Here is a 21,414-nt window from a genome sequence, read left to right as displayed (position 1 = left end):
TATGAGATTAAAGTCATCATATTTCAAGAATAAAGCAACAATATTATGAGAAAAACATTGTAATTTAAAAACAGGTGGGAAAAATATCATAATTTACCAGAATAAAGTTGTAGCCAATTGTCGCATAATGGAGAACTTGGAACATTTTGTAAGGTTATACATTTTATTTGGCGGAATACTGACACTTTTAGCCACACCCACCATCAACAAATTAGCATTAGTTGTCCGGTCCAATAGAGGTGAAAGTTGCTGCTTCGCTTGTTGCATTCACTGTAACCGGAAACTCTGTCATCAACTAGGCTTAAGGCTTACAATATCTGAATTATGGCTTTTTATTGCACTATTGCGAATTTATTTTCAAAATATTCTGACTTTAATCTCATAAAAGTACATTATTTTTGTTATATTATGAGGGTTTTTTTTTAAACTATGACTTCATTCTCATAATATTACAACTTTTTTCTTATAAAATTATGACTCTTTCTGTATTCAGCTTTATTCTTGTAAAATTATGGGTTTTCTCTCGACATTTTACGACTTTATTTTCGTAGTGACAAGTGTTTTTATTTTCTTATGCAGCCCTAATACACCGTCGTAGTCATCATAATAGTAACACAGTAACAAAATCAGACTCACATAATGCTGAGATAATTAAAACACACAAACAAAGATCATGGCTTCATATTTCCATTTCATTCCAATACAATATGATCGCATAATGAGAGGTCCATTAATATACACTGAAGATGTAGGTTTAACTAATACAAGTGATGCATGCTGTAGGCTAAGACAGACACACACAAACACTCCATCAAAGTAGCATAATAATTCTATTTTCTCCTTCAGCAGCTTCATATAGACTCATGATCCAATTGACTCATAGCCCTATCTTCTTGACAGAGTACTTGCTCTTTTTATTATCTCCACCAAAACCACTTGTTCTGCATTATTCAGATAATTACCCTGACTGATTAGTTCAAACACATTTCTCAGGAGCACTCAGTTCAACTCAAAACCACTCCACGTCACATATTAATACAGTACGAATACAATGAAGCACTCAAAACAACAAAAATTGAAAAAACAAAAACCAAAAAAACACAAACGCCCTCACCCTCTTCAGCTGTCTCCTCTGGGGCTAAAATTGGTGAATTTTTGTCAGAAATAGCAAATGAGAAGTGACACCTCACCAGACCCCACAGAAAACATACATTAAATACACTTCAGCAGCTGAGTAAACCCTTCGCATCATTGCAGAGCCCATAAAATCCACTGGAGTATGACATGACCTCAGTCAAACTAGACTTGTGAAAGTCATAGCACTTCTTTCTCACTGCACCCTCTATCTGTTGTGACATAATTTAAAACATTTGAACATCACTCCATTCGTAATATGGTAATGTATTATAGGATCTCAGTAAGAATACCTAAGGCAAAAACACACACATACACACACACACACATATATGGAGCATATATATATATATATATATACACACACTACCGGTCAAAAGTTTCAGAACACCCCAATTTTTCCGTTTTGTATTGAAATTCAAGCAGTTCAAGTCCAATGAACAGCTTGAAATGATACAAAGGTAAGCAATGAACTGCCAGAGGTAAGAAAAAAAAGGTAACGTTAAACAAAAGATCAGTCCATAACCTCTTCTTCCAGTCTTCAGTAGAGATGCGCCGATCCCGATACAGTATCGGGATCAGGCCTCCGATATCAAATTAATTAAGTATCAGAAAGTATCTGAATATGACATGACGTCGCCGATCTACCTTCCGATACAATAGTATCAGAATAGTAAAATAACAACTTAGTAGTAGTGAGGCCGCGTCCACACATTTGTGGCAACTAGACGGAAGTGACTTCTTCTTTGAGATAGGCGAAAGTCACATCCGCTTAGTTGCCGTAAATGTGCCGCGCGCAAAAACGAAGAAAGCACGTCCTTAATTTGGAGGTACTTTTCACTTGAGACGCAAAAAAGTGCCACGGCAAAATGCAACATATGTTAATCCGATGTTCCGAGGGGTAGACTAAAACCTTCAACGTTTAATACCACCAATTTGGCCAAGCATTTACGAAGACGCCATGCGAAAGAACACGAGGAGCTGGAGCAAGCTAAACAGCAACAACAACAAGCGCAGCAGAGGATAACCGATTCATTCAAGGGGCGTGAAAACCTTCCGACAGACAGTCCGAAGGCTCAAAGGATTACAGAGAAGGTGATAAATTTCATTGCACTGGATGATCAACCTCTCTCTGTTGATAATGTTGGCTTTCGTAGCCAGATAGAACACCTTGAGCCAAGGTATTTGATCCCCGGTAGAAAATACCTAACAGACACTGCTTTACCAACACTATACAAAAGAGTGTCATCGCAGCTAATGGTGCAGTTAAACGATGTTAAAGCTATGAGTTTTACAACTGACATATGGTCCTCTGAAGTCCTCTTTTACTTGTTCCAACCTAGATACCTCATGTTAAGTTCAAGGTAACAAGACAGTGACTGATGTCAGTGATGTGGGTTCTTTCATTGTTTATAGTGGTTGCTGCTGCATTAAAACAGGCCTACAGTATTTTATTTATTTTGTGTTTAATATAATTTTAAGAAGCAGCTATGCTCATTATTTTATTTATTTAGGTATACTGTTATTGTACTTATTACCTCCGCCAAGGAGGTTATGTTTTTGCCAGGGTTTGTTTGTCTGTTTGTTTGTTTGTTTGTCTGTCCGTTAGTGTGCAACATAACTCAAAAAGTTATGGACGGATTTGGATGAAATTTTCAGGGTTTGTTGGAAATGGGATAAGGAAGAAATGATTACATTTTGGTGGTGATCGGGGGTGGGGGGGCCCACAGGGGGGGGGCACTGATCAGCCTTGGCGGAGGTCTGCGCTCTCCGAGTGCTTCTAGTTAATATTGTAATTGCACAATGTTAAGTAAATAAAAGGAGGTTGCCACTTGTACTGTTGCCTTTTGTACTGAACTGGACTCATCATTAGTTCAATTAATAAATGGCTTTAATTGAAAGGTAATGCATTTTTTTATACTTACATTTTTTGCTATGTAGTCTACTTAAGTATTGGGTATTGGGAAAGTATCGGGAAATAACCAAATTAATATATCGGATCGGATTGAAATTGAAAAAACATACAGGGTGGGGAAGCAAAATTTACAATATTTTGAGGCAGGGATTGAAAGACAGTGTATGACCAATTAGTTTATTGAAAGTCATGAGAATTTATTTGCCACAAGAAAATTTCCATAATAGAAAATGTTTTTATTCTATGTGTCCTCCTTCTTTCTCAATAACAGCCTTCACACGCTTCCTGAAACTTGCGCAAGTGTTCCTCAAATATTCGGGTGCCTGCTGAGAAAAAACAACTAAATGTTCATTGTAAATTTTGCTTCCCCACCCTGTAGATCGGAGCATCCCTTGTCTTCAGTAGTCCACTGGCGGTATTTCATGGCCCAGGCAAGCCTCTTTTTCTTATTCTGAAGTCTCAGCAATGGCTTTCTTGCTGCAACTTGACTCATCAAACCTGCAACTGGAAGTCTTCTTTTCACAGTTGAAACTGAGACTTGCTTACTACGACCACTATTGAGCTGTGCTTGAAGCTGTTGTCCTGTGAGTCGCCTATCACTCCAGCTGTTGACTCTCAGAAACTTGTCTTCCAATTCTGTTGTGTCTTTGGCTCTGCCAGACCTCTTCCCGTCAGCATTTCCCCCAGTTTCTGAGTGCCTTTGGATGGTGAAGGAAACTGGACTTTCTTGGCAATTTCTCTGTAGGAAAGACCTACATTTTTAAGTGTTATGATGGTCTGTCTCTCTTCTATCGTTAATTGCCTTTTCTTCTTTTCCATTTTTATAGTAACACACTACTGTCTGCAGTACAATACTGTTCAAATAATGCTCCCAAAAGTATGGTACCAAAGTGTGTTCCAACACTACTTTTCTGCAGACAGAGGGGGTTGGAAGGAATTCAGAAATGTTGGGACACCTCTAGGAATTGGTAGCACCAACTTTCTAGGCTTGGTCAACCTCCATTGCTGCAGAACTGCTTTAAGTTGTTAACCCATTTCTTGTTCACCTTTTTGAATAATTCTGAAATGTACATTATTTTTCAGTTTTGTTTAAACTTACCTTTTTTTTTTTTTTTTTTTTTTTTACCTCTGGCAGTTCACCGCTTACTTTTGTACCATTTCAAGCTGATCATTGGACTTGAACTGCTTGAATTTCAATACACACCTGCAAAAATTGGGGTGTTCTAAAACTTTTGACCGGTAGTGTAGATATAAAACAGAGACTCTGTACATTGGTAAAGTTTCTCTCCTGACGCAGCAATCATGAATGAACGGTTTGTGCAGATGATGAAGACTATTAAAGCAGAGGCAGTTGACAATGTATTTGAGCAAAAGTGAAAATGTGAGAGCTATAAACACATCAGTGTGTGATATTGTGAAGGCACATGATAAGATCAGTATTCAGAGGCTGTGGTGCAGCTGACTTACCACCCCCCTCCGGTTTAGCTGAAAAACAAAAGCAGAAGAAAAAAACAAACAAAAATCAAATCAGAAACATGCATTGCATACTGTATTTCTATGCATCATTAACAGCATATTATGTGTGACTGCTCTTTATGAACTTTCTGTTGGACTGAACTTCTAATTATACATATTAACTACACATAGTTTATGATGCGTCACTGACTGTTTGCTTGAAACTTATGATTTTCCATTAAACAGGAATGTTTACATTATATCAGATGTCATAGTCTACGTAGTAGAATGTCATGTATCTAAGGTAAGAGAATCCAGTCCATAATATGACTACTTTGACATTTCTGTGTAGCTGCATAATGTCTGGCACAGATCATGGAAACTGATATGTTGACTCCTGAATTATTTTCTCACTCTTGTATTTAATTTATTTAACACGGCGTCTTTGCTGCTTTGTAAGACGCGTTCAGTCATTCAAAGTGGAGCGTCAGAAGATGACATATAGTCCGTTTGTTTACACAAGAGTGTGGAGATTTAATTGTCGAGGCCTAAATCTGGCAAAACTAACTTCTCCACTGAACTGGAAGGATACGGAATACCCAGCCCCCCGGGGGGTACTATGGGGGTCACTGCAGTTCTGCTAAAGGCCAGGGACGGTATCTGATGACCTCCCTGAAGTCATGCCACATTCTCTTAAGCCCCATGCAGTTTCCTTGAATAGTCACTCAAACTTGACCTTGCCTCCTCCACTGTTCTGTTAAGGCTTGTCATAAATGTCTTTGCTAAAATAGGAGCTGGAAAATGAAATTGTATATTTTTTTGGCTTTGAGCAAAGACAAAGTAATTATCTATTTTGTGTTTTCACTCTACTCATGTGAAATGATCATATAGACTGATTTATGAGGTCGTCTTGCAAATAAATTATATTTTAATAGAATTGTATTAAATGTTGAAATTGCTGCGTACAGCATCTTACATCACGGTCCAAACATGTCTCTCAGCTCTAAACGATAAAATCTATGAGTAATAAAATTAGTTACTTTCTTATTAAACAAATTGCTGATGTAGAAAATGGAGCACTACCCACTGTAACTTTATGTATAAATACAGTGCTTTACATTCCCTCTGAGAGGATTTAACACCTGCATTCAGTGTAAATCTGCATCAGCATCTGCTAAGTCAGTCCACTTGGGTTGATAATCTTGATCGTCTTCAACAAGTTTGTGGTAAATGCAGGGTAATGAACTTCAGAACAGCTGCTCCTTACAGTTTCAGTGTTCCCATCAGAGACCTGCAGCGCTTTCCTTTATCGGCAAAACCAAGCGTTATGGTAAATAGATGATTTAGCAATATATTCTTTATAAGTATAATTGTGTATATTTCTTCAGAGATGTACCTGTTTCACTTGGAGAGATTATTTTGATTGTTTTTTATGTAGATATCCTGTTTACCGTACCGTTTTGTCCTCAGTTACCTTACACGTAACGCATGAATTAGCACTGATGCTTGTACTATTTCTATCATGGTTGTTTAGAGCACTGCAGGTCTTCACCTCGCTGTTTATTTACCTCTCCATGCACATGTTGACATCATTCATCATACATGACAGCTCGATTTACTACATGTGTAACGACCCAGACATAAAGACAGGTATTGGGTGACCCAACCTTATGAAACTGCTAAGGATCTCTCCAGACAGTATTCAAGTTCAAGTTTGTATGGGCGTCTCAGCAGCATTTTAGATCGTCTTAATGTAAACATTTATAGAAACAAAGGCTATCCAGTCCTATCAAGTAACAGCTTAAAGTTTTACACACTGCAGGTTTCATCATGCAGGAAAATACGGCTTTTAAGCTCTGATTTGCAGCCTACATGTGCCAAATGGGTGATTTACAACCATGTCTGAAATCACTGCGTCAGACTCCTCTTTACATCACTGCTGTGTGTATATTCAATGAATTCTATAGGGATTACATTTTTATTTCTAAAAATGTAAACTCTGTTGGTTGATTCTGTATAGCTGGCAACAGGTCCCATTGATTTGAGAGACTTGACATCATCCCAACAGCATTTCATCAGGTTGAAATGATGAAAGAATTTACAACCATGAATCAAGCTATGGTTTCAAACCACTGACAAACCGCAAGAGTATTTGGATGAAAGTGAAGATTACATAATGATTTACTGCAAAAGGGGTACAGCAAAACCTGATACATAGGGGTGTGTGTCTAACTCTATGAACTTATGAGGAAGGGAAATCAAAGTGGAGAAAGGACAGGGGTTACTGCAGAGTATTTTTAGCTGTTACTAAGGGTGGGATCTTATGATGCACCCCAGAAAACAACTCAGTCCAACTTGCTTATAAATAGGGAAATAATTCATATTTTTAGGAAATTAGTAGTAGTAGTGAGGCAGAATTGAGGCTTTTTTATTAAATATTATATGAAGTTGTTCTATGCAGCATCACATTGGTTGATAAATTTACTCAACGCTTTACAGATGATTTTGTTTTGACAGACGTCTCTGTGGTTGAGCTGTGAAAAGTATACAAGGCTATATCTGTGTTTGCACTGTATAAGGTGAATGAAAGTAATGCCTGTTTATGTGTCTGGGTTAAAAATACGAAAGGATGAGATTAGATATTAAAAAAAGATTCCGTCAAGCGCTCGCACTAAGCACAGAAATTAAAAACAAAGTGCTAACAACGCCAACAAAGCACATTACAGGTGTTATCAAAGTCTGCTCAAGTGGAAATTAGATGTAGGGCTTTGAGGGGCTCAGCAATCTTCCCGCAATCTTGGCCGGTAAAAGTCAACTCCTCTAATATAGTCATCCCCTGTGGTAGTTTGCAATCTAAAGTTTCTGTCAGGTCAGTGATTTAGAGACCTGCAGGGTGAAAGTGCACCGAAGTATGTCTCCAGGGAGGTGAAGGACAACAGTGACAAGTGTTCATCGACAGTATCTTACACATTTTCACACCAATAAGCATTATAGGTGTTAAAATATGGATTTACACATTATTTAGGTTCTTGTAAGTATCGATTCTATTATGTGCAACTGCTGTTTAGTTTGTTTATGATAATGACACAAAAATCCTCCTGTGAAACCTTTAGGAGTGTTTTCTTTGAATAAAAATAACTACTAATAATAGATGTATTTATTTTTATTTTTATTTTATTTACTGGTTTACTGAACAGGGTCATTGTTCATTAATTCAAACTGCTGTAAATTTACTACAGTGCAATGCATTTGAATGGCTACAGTTTATTTTAAACCAAATGTAAACCACATGAACCAGTCAGTCACAGTAACAAGTCTGAAACATAAGCTGTCTTTCATGCATCTTACACATAGTACGCATATAGCTGGCGGCTGAATTCACTTATAAAGTTTCCATCGCACTACTGACCCTGATGATGTCATGGCAGCTGACTATGTGATTATTTATTGCCTCTAAATATTCTTTATGGAGAGCTAACAACATGGAGACAAAAGAGTAAATATCTGTTTTTATGAGATATTTAGCATCTGTAACTAGTTATAAATCATGCGTAGCATCAGGTCGTATTTCCAATAGTGTGTTTTACCTATTTTGATGATCTACTATTTACTAAAGGTTTTGATTGTGAGGTGTTTGTATAAATCATGCTATATAAATAAACTTAGTGATTACAGTATGTGCTGCTGCAAGCTCAGTTATTTTATGTGACAATAGGTGTCAAAATAATAGCATGTTTTCCTACTGTTTTCTCTACTTTTGCTCTAAAATAAGTTCCAGTTGTTGATGAAGTAATATTTTTTGTATTTGTAAAATAAGTTTTTAACAGCCTGATGAGTTCAGTTCAATTCCTCCATCTCTACAGGATTTTGTCATCTTCTTCTCCGTTTTTCCTATCACTCATCATCGTCAGTTTCCTTGTTTTGCATCATAAAACAATTACATGTCAGACACAATTTTAGGAAAACAATATTTAACAAAAAGTCATCTTCAACATCTTCAGTAACTTTCATTTAAAGTAGAAATATTTCACTTCCAAACACTATCCTATCATCAGTCTCTAGACTAATTACAATCAATTATTTTCTCACAAAACATACGTGCATACCTGCAGGGACTGGCTCAGGCATGGTTATTCCTGTGTCTTCGCTTTGCGGCTGGAAGACTGTAGGCTTGGGGTTCTTATTCCTTTTATTTCTTCCCCTCTCTCTCCCTGTTATTCAAAGCTCTCCTGGCACTCAAGTCTCCCACACCCTCCCTTGAGCAAAAAAGAGCAGGAGAAACTGACGACACCCTTAAGAAGTTCACTGCTCTCACAGGAAGAAAGCGATAAGGTGGTGAGACAAGAAGGTGAAGTGGCGCTGAAAGGGGTCTTACACTTTTATGATAAGATTAATGGTCTGACTAAACCTGTTGAGCTCTAATGTTCGAAGGAGAAGTACAAAATACACCAAGATGACCCACAACTGACCCGATTTTGACACATTATCTGGCGCTGCGTGGTGTTAAAAGTACCCTTCAATTATCACCAGCCTTATATCTGGATCAACAAGTATTTGCTGATATATTTGTGGTTTCTTCTAGTTTCACTCAACATTATATTAGACGTAATAGTTTGGCAGTACATCCTCAGAGACTAATGCTAGTTAATACAAGCTGTCCGTTCTGTTTTTTTCTACACCCCTAACAATGTTTAATAGATGTTGTGTTGATAGATCTCATATTAACTGTCATTTCATCTGTAGCCCAAACAACAGTATACGTGAAAGATTAAGAAGAATATTATATCTGAGATTTATATATATATATATATATATATATATATATATATATATATATATATATATATATATATATATATATTACTTAAATACTGTAAAATAAGATGCATAGCAGGTCAGCTAGAGGGATGTTTCTTCACATTATTGCAAAACTTTATTCTGTAAAGACATTTTACATGCTAATCATGATAAATTTATCTGATATGTTGTTCAGCAAAGCATCTTAAAGCTTGTAAAACTTCCCAAACCAAACAGAAGTTAAGTATGAATAGCTAATGGGGTAAATTCACAGTACTAGTCACATTACAAGTTTCCTGGACGAGCTCCCAAATTGTAGCGCGGTGCATCTGAGGTCCTATTTGTAGCACAAAAGCTGGACTTGACTTGGACTAAGTGCAGTCAGCTGACCACAGCACAGTGTAAAGTAACAGTGTTCTTGAATAAAGTTACCCTCAACAGCATTTTCTGTCCTCTGTTCCCAGGCGTCACATGATGAAGATTCTCCAGCCTCCAGAACCTGTCATCCTCTATGCGTTCATTTATCAGAAATGTGCATGCATCAACACTAAAACCCACTGCGGAGACAAGTCCCCTGCTGATAGGGTGAAAGTGTGAATCTGTGAAAGCGACATGCATGCGAGTCTACAGGGACCCCCAGACGGCTGGAACTAGAGTTGAAGAGATTGGAATGTTGGAATGTCGAATGAAAAGAAGAGAGAGGAGAGAGATGGTTCCAGGCAAGAAACGATGGGTGAGAAGTCACTAATCATGAAGTGGAATATCATCCTGTGTTTATGATCAGTCTGCAGTTATTTTGTTGCAAAAATGGTTGAAAACATAACAGTCCAGTAGAAAATGACCTCCTGTTTCAGTGTCAAATGCACAGATATGAATATTTAAAAAGTGGACGGAGGAAATGTTATGTTAGATATTGGCTTCTGGATGGCTTCCATTGCCACTTTAGCTCTTTGGAACCTGAAGTGACAATATTTGGACAAAAGGAGCAGTGCTGCAAAAATGGGTTCAGACCCATCTGCAAGAGGTCATGGGTAAGCTCCTACTATTAAGTGCTACCCTACGGACTGTGATTTGGTTTATTTTTAGACTTTTTTTTTTTTGCACTTGTGCTCTTGTGTGCTTTTCTTGTGTGCTTTTCTTGTGTGCTTTTGGTGCTTTGCAAATAAAATAAAGGCTTATCTTATCTTATCTGATCTGATCTTGGTCGTCACAGCTCCCACAGACAGTATAATTTCAGCAGTTTTACAAATGTATGGGCAGTTTACTACCAATGCACAACAGGGATGTGATAAACTTAGGGTATGACACATGTGCATCATGCAGTGATAAAAGTCTACTGAATCTCAGGCTTTGACGCATCACTGTAAGATCAAATTGGAACCAATGTTTTCTCATTTTACATCTGGGATTAACCAAATTAGCACTGTGTATGTCTGCCTTAATTGCAGTTTATTAACCACAACTAGAGTTGACCTGTTTGTTGAGAAAAAAATAAAAAATAAGAAAAATATGATTTCTTCTTGGTCAGTAGAAGCTCCAAAGTCCAACACAGCATTTGACTGAGCTGTCATTCAGACCTGTCAATCAAAGCCCTGTGCAGCACACATCAATGCCTTCTATTTGCCAATAGATCTTATTAGGGAATGAAAATTATCAACAAATTATTTATTAGAAGGTACAAATAAAATAAATGAGACTGGAATGGCTCCTGGAAAAAAACATGGACTTAATATTAGTAGAGAAGTTGCATGTACGTTCTATTGTATTCTATTACTTTCTTAACATCATCATGTAAAATGCTTATAAACTGTTTTTACTTAAAGGCACAGTGTGTAGGAATTTTGTAGTGTTCTTTCCAACAATCAGTTAATTATTGATTATAATTGAAAAATAGTGCTCAATCAGTAAAAAATGTAATTTGATTACCTTTAACCTACAAACACCCATTTATATATACATAGCACAGGTACTGCTTTCTGGGCATTATCGATGCCATTTTGCCATTTTTCCCCTACATGAGCCTACAGAGGACCAAAATCGAAGTAGCTGCCTGCAGAACAGGGTGGGCTTCTTCATATCTTAATCGCCAAAAATTCCGTGATGGGCCCACAGAAGTGATAGCAATGTAAGTCAGTGACAGGCATCAGCCGTGGTCCACGCATGGATCCCCTGATTCAAATATAACTGCATCGGGATCATTCATTTTATGTGGTTATATTTGAAAAAGGGGATCAGTGGGTGGACCACGTAAAATGAGTGATCCAGATGCAGTTATATTTGAACCACGGCTGATGCCTGCCACTGACTTACACTGGTATCACTGCTATGGGCCCATCATGGATTTTTCTGCAATTCTGTGATACCACCACAGATTTTGAGGTAGGGGTCTGTGGTCATTACACATGATTACACAGAATTCTGTGAGGCCAGGTTGATGAAAGGGATGACAGAGAAGTTGAGGTGTTTGCCATTTCGGCAGGTTGTGGAAATGAAGTGTTTGAAAATCACGAAAGATACAGCCAAGGCTTTCTGTCCCAAAGTGCCAGCCGATAGGTAAGTGCAACACCAGAACAGAGAAATTATCCTCTCTTTGCATTGATTCAGGTATTTGCTGCCACCTAGGGTGGGGGAGTTACACACTGTACCTTTAACTTTAATCAACATTAAATTTTTTGTTTCTGCTTCTACATTTCTGAAAATTTTGTATAAAATTAGTAACATTCTGACCATAAATAATCATTTAAGGCAAAAGTAATGGTCTGGTTTCTTCAACTTGAAAACAAGAACAAATATCAGCTGTTAAACTTGACAGAAACACTGAATTGACAGTTGTTGTGATAATTATTGACATCAACTAACATCATTTTTATAATGATTATTTAAATCCTACAAGTCCTACAAGCTGTAGGTGTTTGTGTCCTAATATTTTTGTCCATTTAGTGTAATCCTATAGGAGGCAGGACCTTTTTGAGCTACCTCCAGTGGCTGTTAGCAGGATTAAGCTTGAAGAAATTTAAGCATGGGCTTCATTGTGGAAGAATAGCAACTCTGATCCCACTATCCCATTCCTTTAAATGGGAGAATTGAATGTGATCACAGATAACAGCTGATCCTAGTGCTTTATTCATCATCCAAGTAAAAATTGGAGCCATTTTTCAGATGTCATATATCTTCTTAACAGTTTGATGAAATGGCATTTGTCAGACACACAAATCAGGAGAAAATGGACTTCATTTGCTAACTCAGCTACACTGTTGCAAGATCTGACAACACATATCTCTTCTAAAGAACATAAAAACCTGATATACAGTGAATGATAATTACAATGACGTAACGTTAGTTGCCAGTAAAAACATTTTAGTGTATTATTATGCATTTATACCATATTAATGTACAGTGTATGAGGTCCTCAACTCTTCCTATGCAGCCTCTTGGGAGGTGTAGTGTTTCATACTATCGTTTCAGTGTGCTGTGCTCGTTCTTTCTTTGACATTAGCTAACTCTACTTTTAAAGTGTAACTTTACTCTCCTTCTGAGTTGAACACCACCCTCTGCAAGGTTCAAAAAAGTCCTACAAAGCACAAAAAAAACAGGCTGAGAGTGTGGTGATCAGTGTCTGAATGTGCACGTATGGATGAGAGACAGGAGCAGTTCAGGAGCATCTGCATGACAGCGAATCACAAGACCCCTGAAGAACCATAAGAGGGTCTGACAGGGTTAGTCTGAGTTACTTTACTGGCTTTACCAACTGAGAAAGCCTGCCTGAAAACATTAACATCTGCTTAAGTGAACACTATATTTAGATTTTTATTTCCCCTGCTATTTCATCATACAATTTATGAACAGACACACGTTCTGCACCTTGTGTCATTGTATCATCTGGTGTTTTAAAGGGGTCATATTTTTGCTAAACCCACTTTTATTAGTCTTTGGTACATTTATTTGTGTATTTGGACCCTAATAGTTCATAAAGTTTGAATTTGAACCCTCCAGGTGCTGCACAGCTATCTTTAGATTCATTTTGGCAAAAATCCAGTGGATTTCTAGAACCCGTTTCAATTCCTGCTTAATTTGTTACATCTATAACTTGTTATGTCACAACATTTGCACATATAAGGTCAAGACTTCCGATGAGCATTTCTCCAAGTACACCATAATTGTTTGTCAGCAGCAGCGGTTGTAGTCCATACTGAAAATATATCCAAACTTTGAGCCGATTACCTAAAGTATTTAGCTGTTGGTTGAATGGGACAGAGCAGCACAGCCAACAACCTGGAGGGGGCGGGGCATGAAGAGGCTCAAGTGCATTTAACCCATAAAGACCCACTGCTACTTTTGTGTCAGTTCCCAAATGAATTTTTCCTCTATATTTAACCTTGCTTAAGTGATTTATCTCCATTTATTATAATATTATTCTCTGTATTTTATGTTTTTTCTGTGAAAATCAGGTATTTTCCTATATTTAATTCACTGATCATGTAAATGTTCATTAAAGCTCAGTATAAAGTTGAGGATTATTGTATCAGAAAGAGAGAAAATTGAAGAAAAAGTGACTTTTTCGACAAAGATGTCAATAACTGGATGTAAAACAAAGTGTCTCCATCCACTGTTATTGATCCAACTCCATGGGTTTAATAAATAATAATAATAATGGATTAGATTTATATAGTGCTTTTCTATGAACGAATACTCAAAGCGTGTACAGAGGATCCATTATTCATTCGCTCTCACATTCTTCCTCTGGTGGTGGTAAATTACATTTGTGTCCACAGCTGCCCTGGGGCAGACTGACGGAAGCGTGGTTGCCAATCCGCGCCTACGGCCCCTCCAACCACTACCGAACATTCACACACATTCCTACACCAGTGTGAGTAGCAGCACTGGAGGCAATGCCAAAGGACACAACAGCACATGGACAGAGCAAGATTTGAACCGCCAACCCTTTGGTTATTGGACAACCCGCTATACCATCTGAGCCATGGCCGCCCCGGGTTTTACTGGTGAATCAATGTTGTAGAAGATGACGAAGCCTCTGAACGTCCAAATGGGTCATATCCAGTGACCATGAAAAGATGACAAACTGTATTTTATACCAATTATTTACATGTATTGATAAGATTAGTGGATCAACAGCTGTTAAAGAGTTTAGATCAGTAAATGGGTTTTGGTCGCCAGTGGCTGTTTGGGTCTTTATGGGTTAAAGGGCCAGCGCTAAAAATGACCTTTCTCATGTCATTACTCAGAAATAGGGTTGAAGATGGGCCTGTGGAGTTGAATTAATGAAGAATTCAGACCTAAGCAGAGCATTTACAGTTAATGTAGACCACAGGGAAATGTTTTAAAATGCATAACTCCATTTAAAAAAAAAAAGAAAAAAAAGCTAAATATCACTCCTTTAACATGCTATATCCGATTCATACCAACGAACAAGATAACTGATCAAGGCAGTGGTTTATAAGCTTCTTATCAGAGCAGCATAACAGCTACAGTATGACCAGAAACTGAGGAAGGTTTAGCCAACTCCAAAGGGAGGGTAGATGGACTCAGTAATGGAGTCAGTAACTTAAATTGTTTTGTTTTGTTTTTTTTTAAACAAATTCCATGGCCGATATAACATTTTCTGTGAACAAGTGTAGAAAGACACTGAAGACTGAGGAACGTCAAAGACCTTCTGGATGTATTACACAGGAAACAGTGGAGTGGAGAACATGGGTCTGAATGCACTTCACATTGTACAAAACTTAAATAGTACAAATAAAAGAATTCAGTCATTTGTCTAAGATATAGGACGGAGTGTGTGTTTCTCCATAATTGTCTGAATAGCACACACCTGCTCATACACCAAATTTAAGGAAAAGACAGTGACTGACACATGTATGCACATTCCTAAAGGAGACAGAAACAGATAATTTAGGCCCAATATGTCTCAGAACCTCAGCCTACTGACATATGGTGCCCATAAAAATCAGATGATTGAAATAATCAGATGTGACACATTTACACGCACTTCAGAAATATAAGAATTTAGACGTTTCTGTCAATCATCGGATTTCTTTCAGAGTACATACATAGTGATGGTAGAATTAAACTTTCTATTATTGTCTCCCACTCACATTTGACTACATCACTTCCATTTTCTACTTTTTTTGTTTTTTTGTTTTACACATACATAGATGTAAAGTACCAAAATAAATTTGATTAATGGATATATGTGCATGAAGACATTGGAGTATTGGGGAGAAATGCAGGTGTGTTAATCTGATTTCTCATAATCAGATTACTGCCAGTACGTGATAAATCATATCAGATTTTGCTGCATACATGATCACTGGAATAAACTGATAACTGCAGAAATCAGATAATGACTGGAATATTAGTTTGTGTGTAAACGGGCTTGTAGAAGCCAATAATGTAATAACAGCTGATAAAGTAATAAATTTGCCATTTTTAAATGTAATAGACCAATAACGTAATATCTGGCCAATAACATAATAAAAGTCCTGAACTGATAATATAATAACTTTTGGCCAGTAACGCTATAACTTATTGGCTGGTTATTATGTTATTGGCCTGGTAAAAAAAAATTATTTGCAAATGTAATAACTGAGCCAATAACGTGATAAGTTATAACGTTATTGGCTAAAAGCTATTACGTTATTGGTTCAGGACTTCTGGCCAGATATTACGTTACTGGCCTATTACATTTTGAAAATAGCAAATTTATCACACTATTGGCCGTTATTACGTGATCGGTTATTATTACATTATTTGCTTCTACAGGGCTCATCGTCTGCACATTCAAATAGAGGTTATGGGAACTGCACACCATGACCTGTGTCTTAACCTTAGAACTAAGAGACGACTGAAGCCAGGGGTTTAGTTAGGATTCATAGCGGTTACAAGGACTTATTCTTAATGTGTGACTCAGCTTCATCATCAAGGTGGGAAGGTTTAAGAGGCCTTTAAAATAGGAAGCTGTGTGTGGATCTGTCTTCATGGACAAAATGCAGGTTTTATACATGTTAGTTGATTTTCATGTCATCACCAGTGTTAACTGAAAGATGTTTCACCATAATTAGGTCAAATACGTAACTCTGTTTGCAACTTTAAAGACATGTTTTAAGATAATAACCCTCCTGACTGGCTATATTCATAAACCTGAAACAATCTATGTAATGGTTTTTATTGACAACTTTTTTTTGCTTTAATGCTTTTTTTCCCTCTACAGCAGGGATGTCAAACTCATGTTAGTTCAGGGGCCACATTCAGCCCAGTTCGATCTCAAATGGGCCAAACCATTAAATAAAAGCATAATAACTCATAAATAATGACAACTCCAATTTTTTTTTGTTTGAGTTCACTAAAAAACATTAAAGTATGAAAATATTTACATTTACAAACTATCCTTTCACGAAAAAAAATCTGAATAACCAGAAAAAAAAGAAATTTCTTAAGAAAAATAAGTAGTTTTTTTTTTATATATTATGTATCAACTTGTCGTTTGTACATGTGCATTACACAGAGTGTTACACAAACATTTGGTAATAGGCATAATATTGTTGAAATTTTGAAGTTTGGAATTTGGAACTAAAACAAGAATAATTTCTATAATATGCAACTTATCAGCTTATTACTGACACAACTTACAGATCGGATCTACAAATGCACAAAACATTTAGTAACATTTAGTGGATGAATATTGTTAAAATTGCACGTAATTGTCAGGTTGTTCACATTTTATTGTTAGAGGATTATTCTGCTATTATTTTACTTGGTCTGTATGTGGCCCCTGAACTAAAAAGTTCAACTCCCTCGACTGTTAATATCTTCAGTGTAATTTTTGCACTGTACAATCATGCCACGAGCCGGATTGGAACCTTTGGAGGGCCGGTTTTGGCCCACAGGCCACATGTTTGACACCTGTGCTTTCCAGCAACTACAGTATAGTAAATTGAAACAAAACTAATGGTTTTTTAGACATTTGAAATTTTGCCCATTATAAGTAAATGGAAAAAGAAAAGATTTTAAAAATTCATAAAAAAATTTAACTTTGACCTACTATTATCAAAATGTAATCAGATCTATTCTGGATCACTGGCAATCTATAAATCCAGTCTGGTATGAATTGAAGCAATAGTTTTGCTGCAAGAGTGTTAACAAATAACCAACCAACCAAACCAAACAAACAAACCAAACCAAAAACAGTACCCCTTGCCTCCCCTTCAGAAGGCAGGGTAATAAACATACACAATGGACAACGCAGACCACAGGATAGACTGTACGCATATGAAGGACTTTAAGGTTATTTTTAAAGCAACACCATGGAACTTTTGTTCGTGGGGTCCCCCTAAAGTCAAGCAACGGTATTGTCGGCAACAACTGTCGTAAAATCTGTATCTCAGTAATTCTCGCACATTTGCTGACAAGCCACTGATGCCGGCAAACTTCCTGAGGTAAGACAATAAATATGAGTTCAACCATGTCTTCAGGACAGGTAAAGTAGCCTCACAGCATTTTATACAAACATTATTGTTTTATTTTCAAAAATATCAGAAATGAAAAAACGATTAGCATGTTAGCTTGATAAAACTGCTGAAGGCTGCTGCTTGAATAACTTGGTGTATGGGTATAAACAGAAGGCTATAATTTCAATAACACGACCTGAGACATAGTAAGCTTAAAAGCAGAAGATTTTATAGGATTATTCATACTCACTAGTCCAACAGTAACAGTGACAGGTTTCCATGGGTGGGGCATCCCTCCTCCTCTTTCAGCTCAGCCCAGTGGGGGAAGGCTGGGCCAGTATTCACCCTGGTCCAGCCTCTTATTTCATCACTCTCACGCTTTCTTTTCTTTGTCTCTTTGGACAACACCCTTACCCTCTTTGATTTTCTTGCTGCTTCAGCCATGACCATTAGCCTGTTTGTAAGTTTCCTTCACTCATAACTTCGTTTACCTGCCTCGTCTTCTGAAGGTGGCGGGGGATGTGACGTATGCCGAAAAGCAGTCACATTTTGTAGTTCTTTTTGTGTAGGGTTTACAACCTGACACCAGAAGTTGCATAGTGCCAGTGCAGGCATTACAGGCGCTCAGGAGTGATGACAAAAGTGTAACTGAACCTATAGTGAGTTGTTGTTCCATCGAAATGACCTTGAAACTAGTGGTGCCAGGCACAACAAACCCCACCCTTCACACATATTGTAGCTTATTTTGGCATCGATCCAGCTGGTGTCATCATGTCTATGCATGTGCTGATGTCAGCATATCAACTGCCTCTATGTGTGTCAAGCATGAAGTAAATTGTAACAAAACTGATATTTTTATAGACATTTGTAATTTCACCCATTATAAGTAAATGGGAAAAGAAAGATTAAAAAAATTCTGAAAAAATTTAAACTTTGACCAACTTTTCCCAAAATGTAATGAGATATATTCTGGGTCACTGGTAACCTATTAACCCAGTTTGGTATGAATTCAACCAATAGTTTTGCTGCTAGAATGTTAACAAACAAACAAACCAAACCAAAAACAATACCCCTTGCCTCCCCTACGTGGGGCAGGGTAATTATAGTTTGAAGGCTGAAAAACTCCATCATGCTGCTTTAATTTGTTGTAACTTCCATATTATGTAAAGTATCTTCGTTCTTATGTGATCATCTGCTTCAAAATCAAAACACAGGACACTGTCTCCAAATGTTGGATGTGGGATGAGGGATAAAAATGCTGTACGGTCTCTAACTGGGACCCTCCTCATTCTACTCATGACAGATTACAACACTGCCATCTAGAGGTCGGAGGTATGTATTACATACAAACTATTAATTTAGCGTCAATGCTGTGTTTTGAGAGTTAATACTAAATAAATAAACATATATCCAGTCTGATCATACATTTAGTCTGTTTTACTCAAGTCATAAACACACAAGAGTGTTCTTCAAAAATTTAACAAGTTGGTATTTTGAAGTGAAGTTTTTCCAGGCAGAAGAACACAAGTGTTTTGATGCATTCCAGTCGTATGGTTGACCTGACAGTAGTGGAACAGAATAGTGATGTGATAGATAGTAACCATCTAAATGATACGTAGACAGACTGAATCAAAATAACCCTGATGAGACACAGATGTGGAAATGTAAATAAAATGATGATGAATGACGGTAGTGAGCAGTGTGTGTCCACACACACTGTGATGTGTAAGTGTGTACGAGCAAAGAAAGAGAGACAGATGGGGAGGGCTGTGTGTATATTAAATTTCCCGGAGAACACTTTGAGTAGTTTAGCTCCTGAAAATAAAAATTAGAATGGTTGTGAGATGAAGATTCATTGGCAACATGAAAATAACTCTTTCCCAGTCAGCATCCTCTGTATCTAATGTGATTAGTCAGTGATTAGTCCAGAATCTGTGAAGATACGCTTTAATGGAGTGTCTGCTCCTACAGATTTAAATTGAATTTAACTGACAATTTGCTTTGCATGGAGAGGACTCCAGCTGATGTAGTATTTTCAATAGAAATGCTGAAATGTCCGTTTGAGGCCTGTAGCATTTAACAGTTGAGATATGGCCAAAGCCTGGAGGGATATAGTATGCATACTGCATTAAGGAGGGGCTCGGGGGTGCTTCATTTACACTGCTTTTTATTTATGTGGTTAAATATTCTTTATTTCTATTCTTAGACATTTCCATCTATGGTGACATTTAAAACTTTGATCTTGGAGGCTGTATTGAGATGTTCCGAGTGTCAAGTTTTGATGCTTCTCTTTTTATCTACTTGCTGTCCCATGGGTGGTATGTATTCCTCAATTCTACAAGTGCACTTAACATTTATATTCTCTGCCTCCATAACTATTATTTAGACTTTTCATCAAGACGTTTTTGGCATTTTGTTTCATTTGAGATGCAGCTATGTTGTTGGTGACTTTGTGTCATATAGTGCAATACATTTTCTAAGTTTAAAGCCTGCTCCCAAACCCACGCTATGATCTGATAAGGGAATTGAATTGGAGGACAGCTATAAATATCTAGAGACTTTCACTGATAGCAAACTTCAGAGACAGTCACAGAGATAATTTGCAAGGAAGTGCAGCAGCTTTTGTTTTCCCCACAGAATATGAAATCTTTTAAAATCTGTTAAAATGATGACCTTGTGCTGCCATCTGTTTTTAGCTTTGTGAGTCGCTCTGCTCTGCTTGGCTTCTGATCTGAGCTTCGCATAGACAGTTAAAAATCTGGAAAGGTCATGTGTTGAAAGATGAACGTCTTCTGATACGTTGTTGTTTCTCTTTATGTTAGGGCAGAAGGACCAGAGTCTTATTCTTTTCTTCTCCAATTAGATTTCTTAATTTAAACATGAAATCCAGCACCAGGGTTTGCCCGTGCACTGCCACAGCTTTGCACTGTACACTCATGACTGCCTTGTGTGGTCAGTAATATGGGTTCAGTCAATCAAGCTAACTCTTGATGATCATGCTTTTAGTCTATATTCAGTCTTGTCTATGTGGACTATTTCTATTTCTATTCATTCTGTTGATTGCAGATTCCATCACACTGACATGGCATACATTAAATTGTCTTTAATTGCATTTGGGTGCTTCTATGAAACTGGTCCCTAAAAACAGGACATTGGGCTAAAAATTCAAACTAGATGTAGACTAATGTTATGAAGCAAGTTTGGAAGCACTTTGGGTCTATTTTAAAAATAAATACTTACTGAGATAAAAGAATAAGTATTTTTCAGATAAAACACATTTTTATATTATATTACATAATATTTATTACAAAAATCTGTATGTAACACGATAAAAAGGACATGAAAATTAAACTACTATTTTTTATTTATTTTTTTTTAATATCTCTTTATTCTCTCACAGGTACATTTTGGGAATTGAACTAATAATGCAAGGCAGAGTGTTTCACAAAAATGACCGCTGTTGCAAAATCACTCACGATTTATATGCGTTTAACTGGGCAGGTTGTGTATGTCACGCAAGTGGACACGATGGGTTACAAACAAAACCTGGAATGAGACTGAAATTCATGAAAAACCCATATGTCTGGATTAGAAAAACCACTAGGATCATCAAATTTAACACAGTGTCTTTATTTATAGCGGTATATA

At 37.1% G+C, this 21,414-nt stretch overlaps 1 protein-coding gene across 4 annotated transcripts in view; it reads right to left on the bottom strand.

Annotated features, from left to right (window-relative positions):
• LOC115410658 (myosin-binding protein C, fast-type-like) overlaps positions 1–8,717 on the bottom strand; it is a 35,603-nt gene extending 26,886 nt beyond the window's left edge. For 2 of the 4 annotated variants that reach the window (XM_030122392.1, XM_030122393.1), the window contains exons 1-2: positions 8,611–8,647; positions 4,517–4,534 (exon numbers count right to left, since the gene is read on the bottom strand). In XM_030122392.1, the coding sequence (XP_029978252.1) occupies positions 4,517–4,534; positions 8,611–8,632 (40 nt within the window). In that variant the 5' untranslated portion in view covers positions 8,633–8,647. Of the gene's footprint in view, positions 1–4,516; positions 4,535–8,610 lie in introns of all 4 variants that reach the window. The other 2 variants (XM_030122394.1, XM_030122395.1) reach the window with 2 other exon arrangements.
• Between the last annotated feature and the right edge of the window lie 12,697 nt (positions 8,718–21,414).

This window comes from Sphaeramia orbicularis, chromosome 19, assembly GCF_902148855.1.
Source record: "Sphaeramia orbicularis chromosome 19, fSphaOr1.1, whole genome shotgun sequence".
Lineage (NCBI taxonomy): Eukaryota > Metazoa > Chordata > Actinopteri > Kurtiformes > Apogonidae > Sphaeramia > Sphaeramia orbicularis.
Note: the sequence above shows the minus strand (reverse complement) of the source record. Positions and strands in the feature narration are given on the sequence as shown.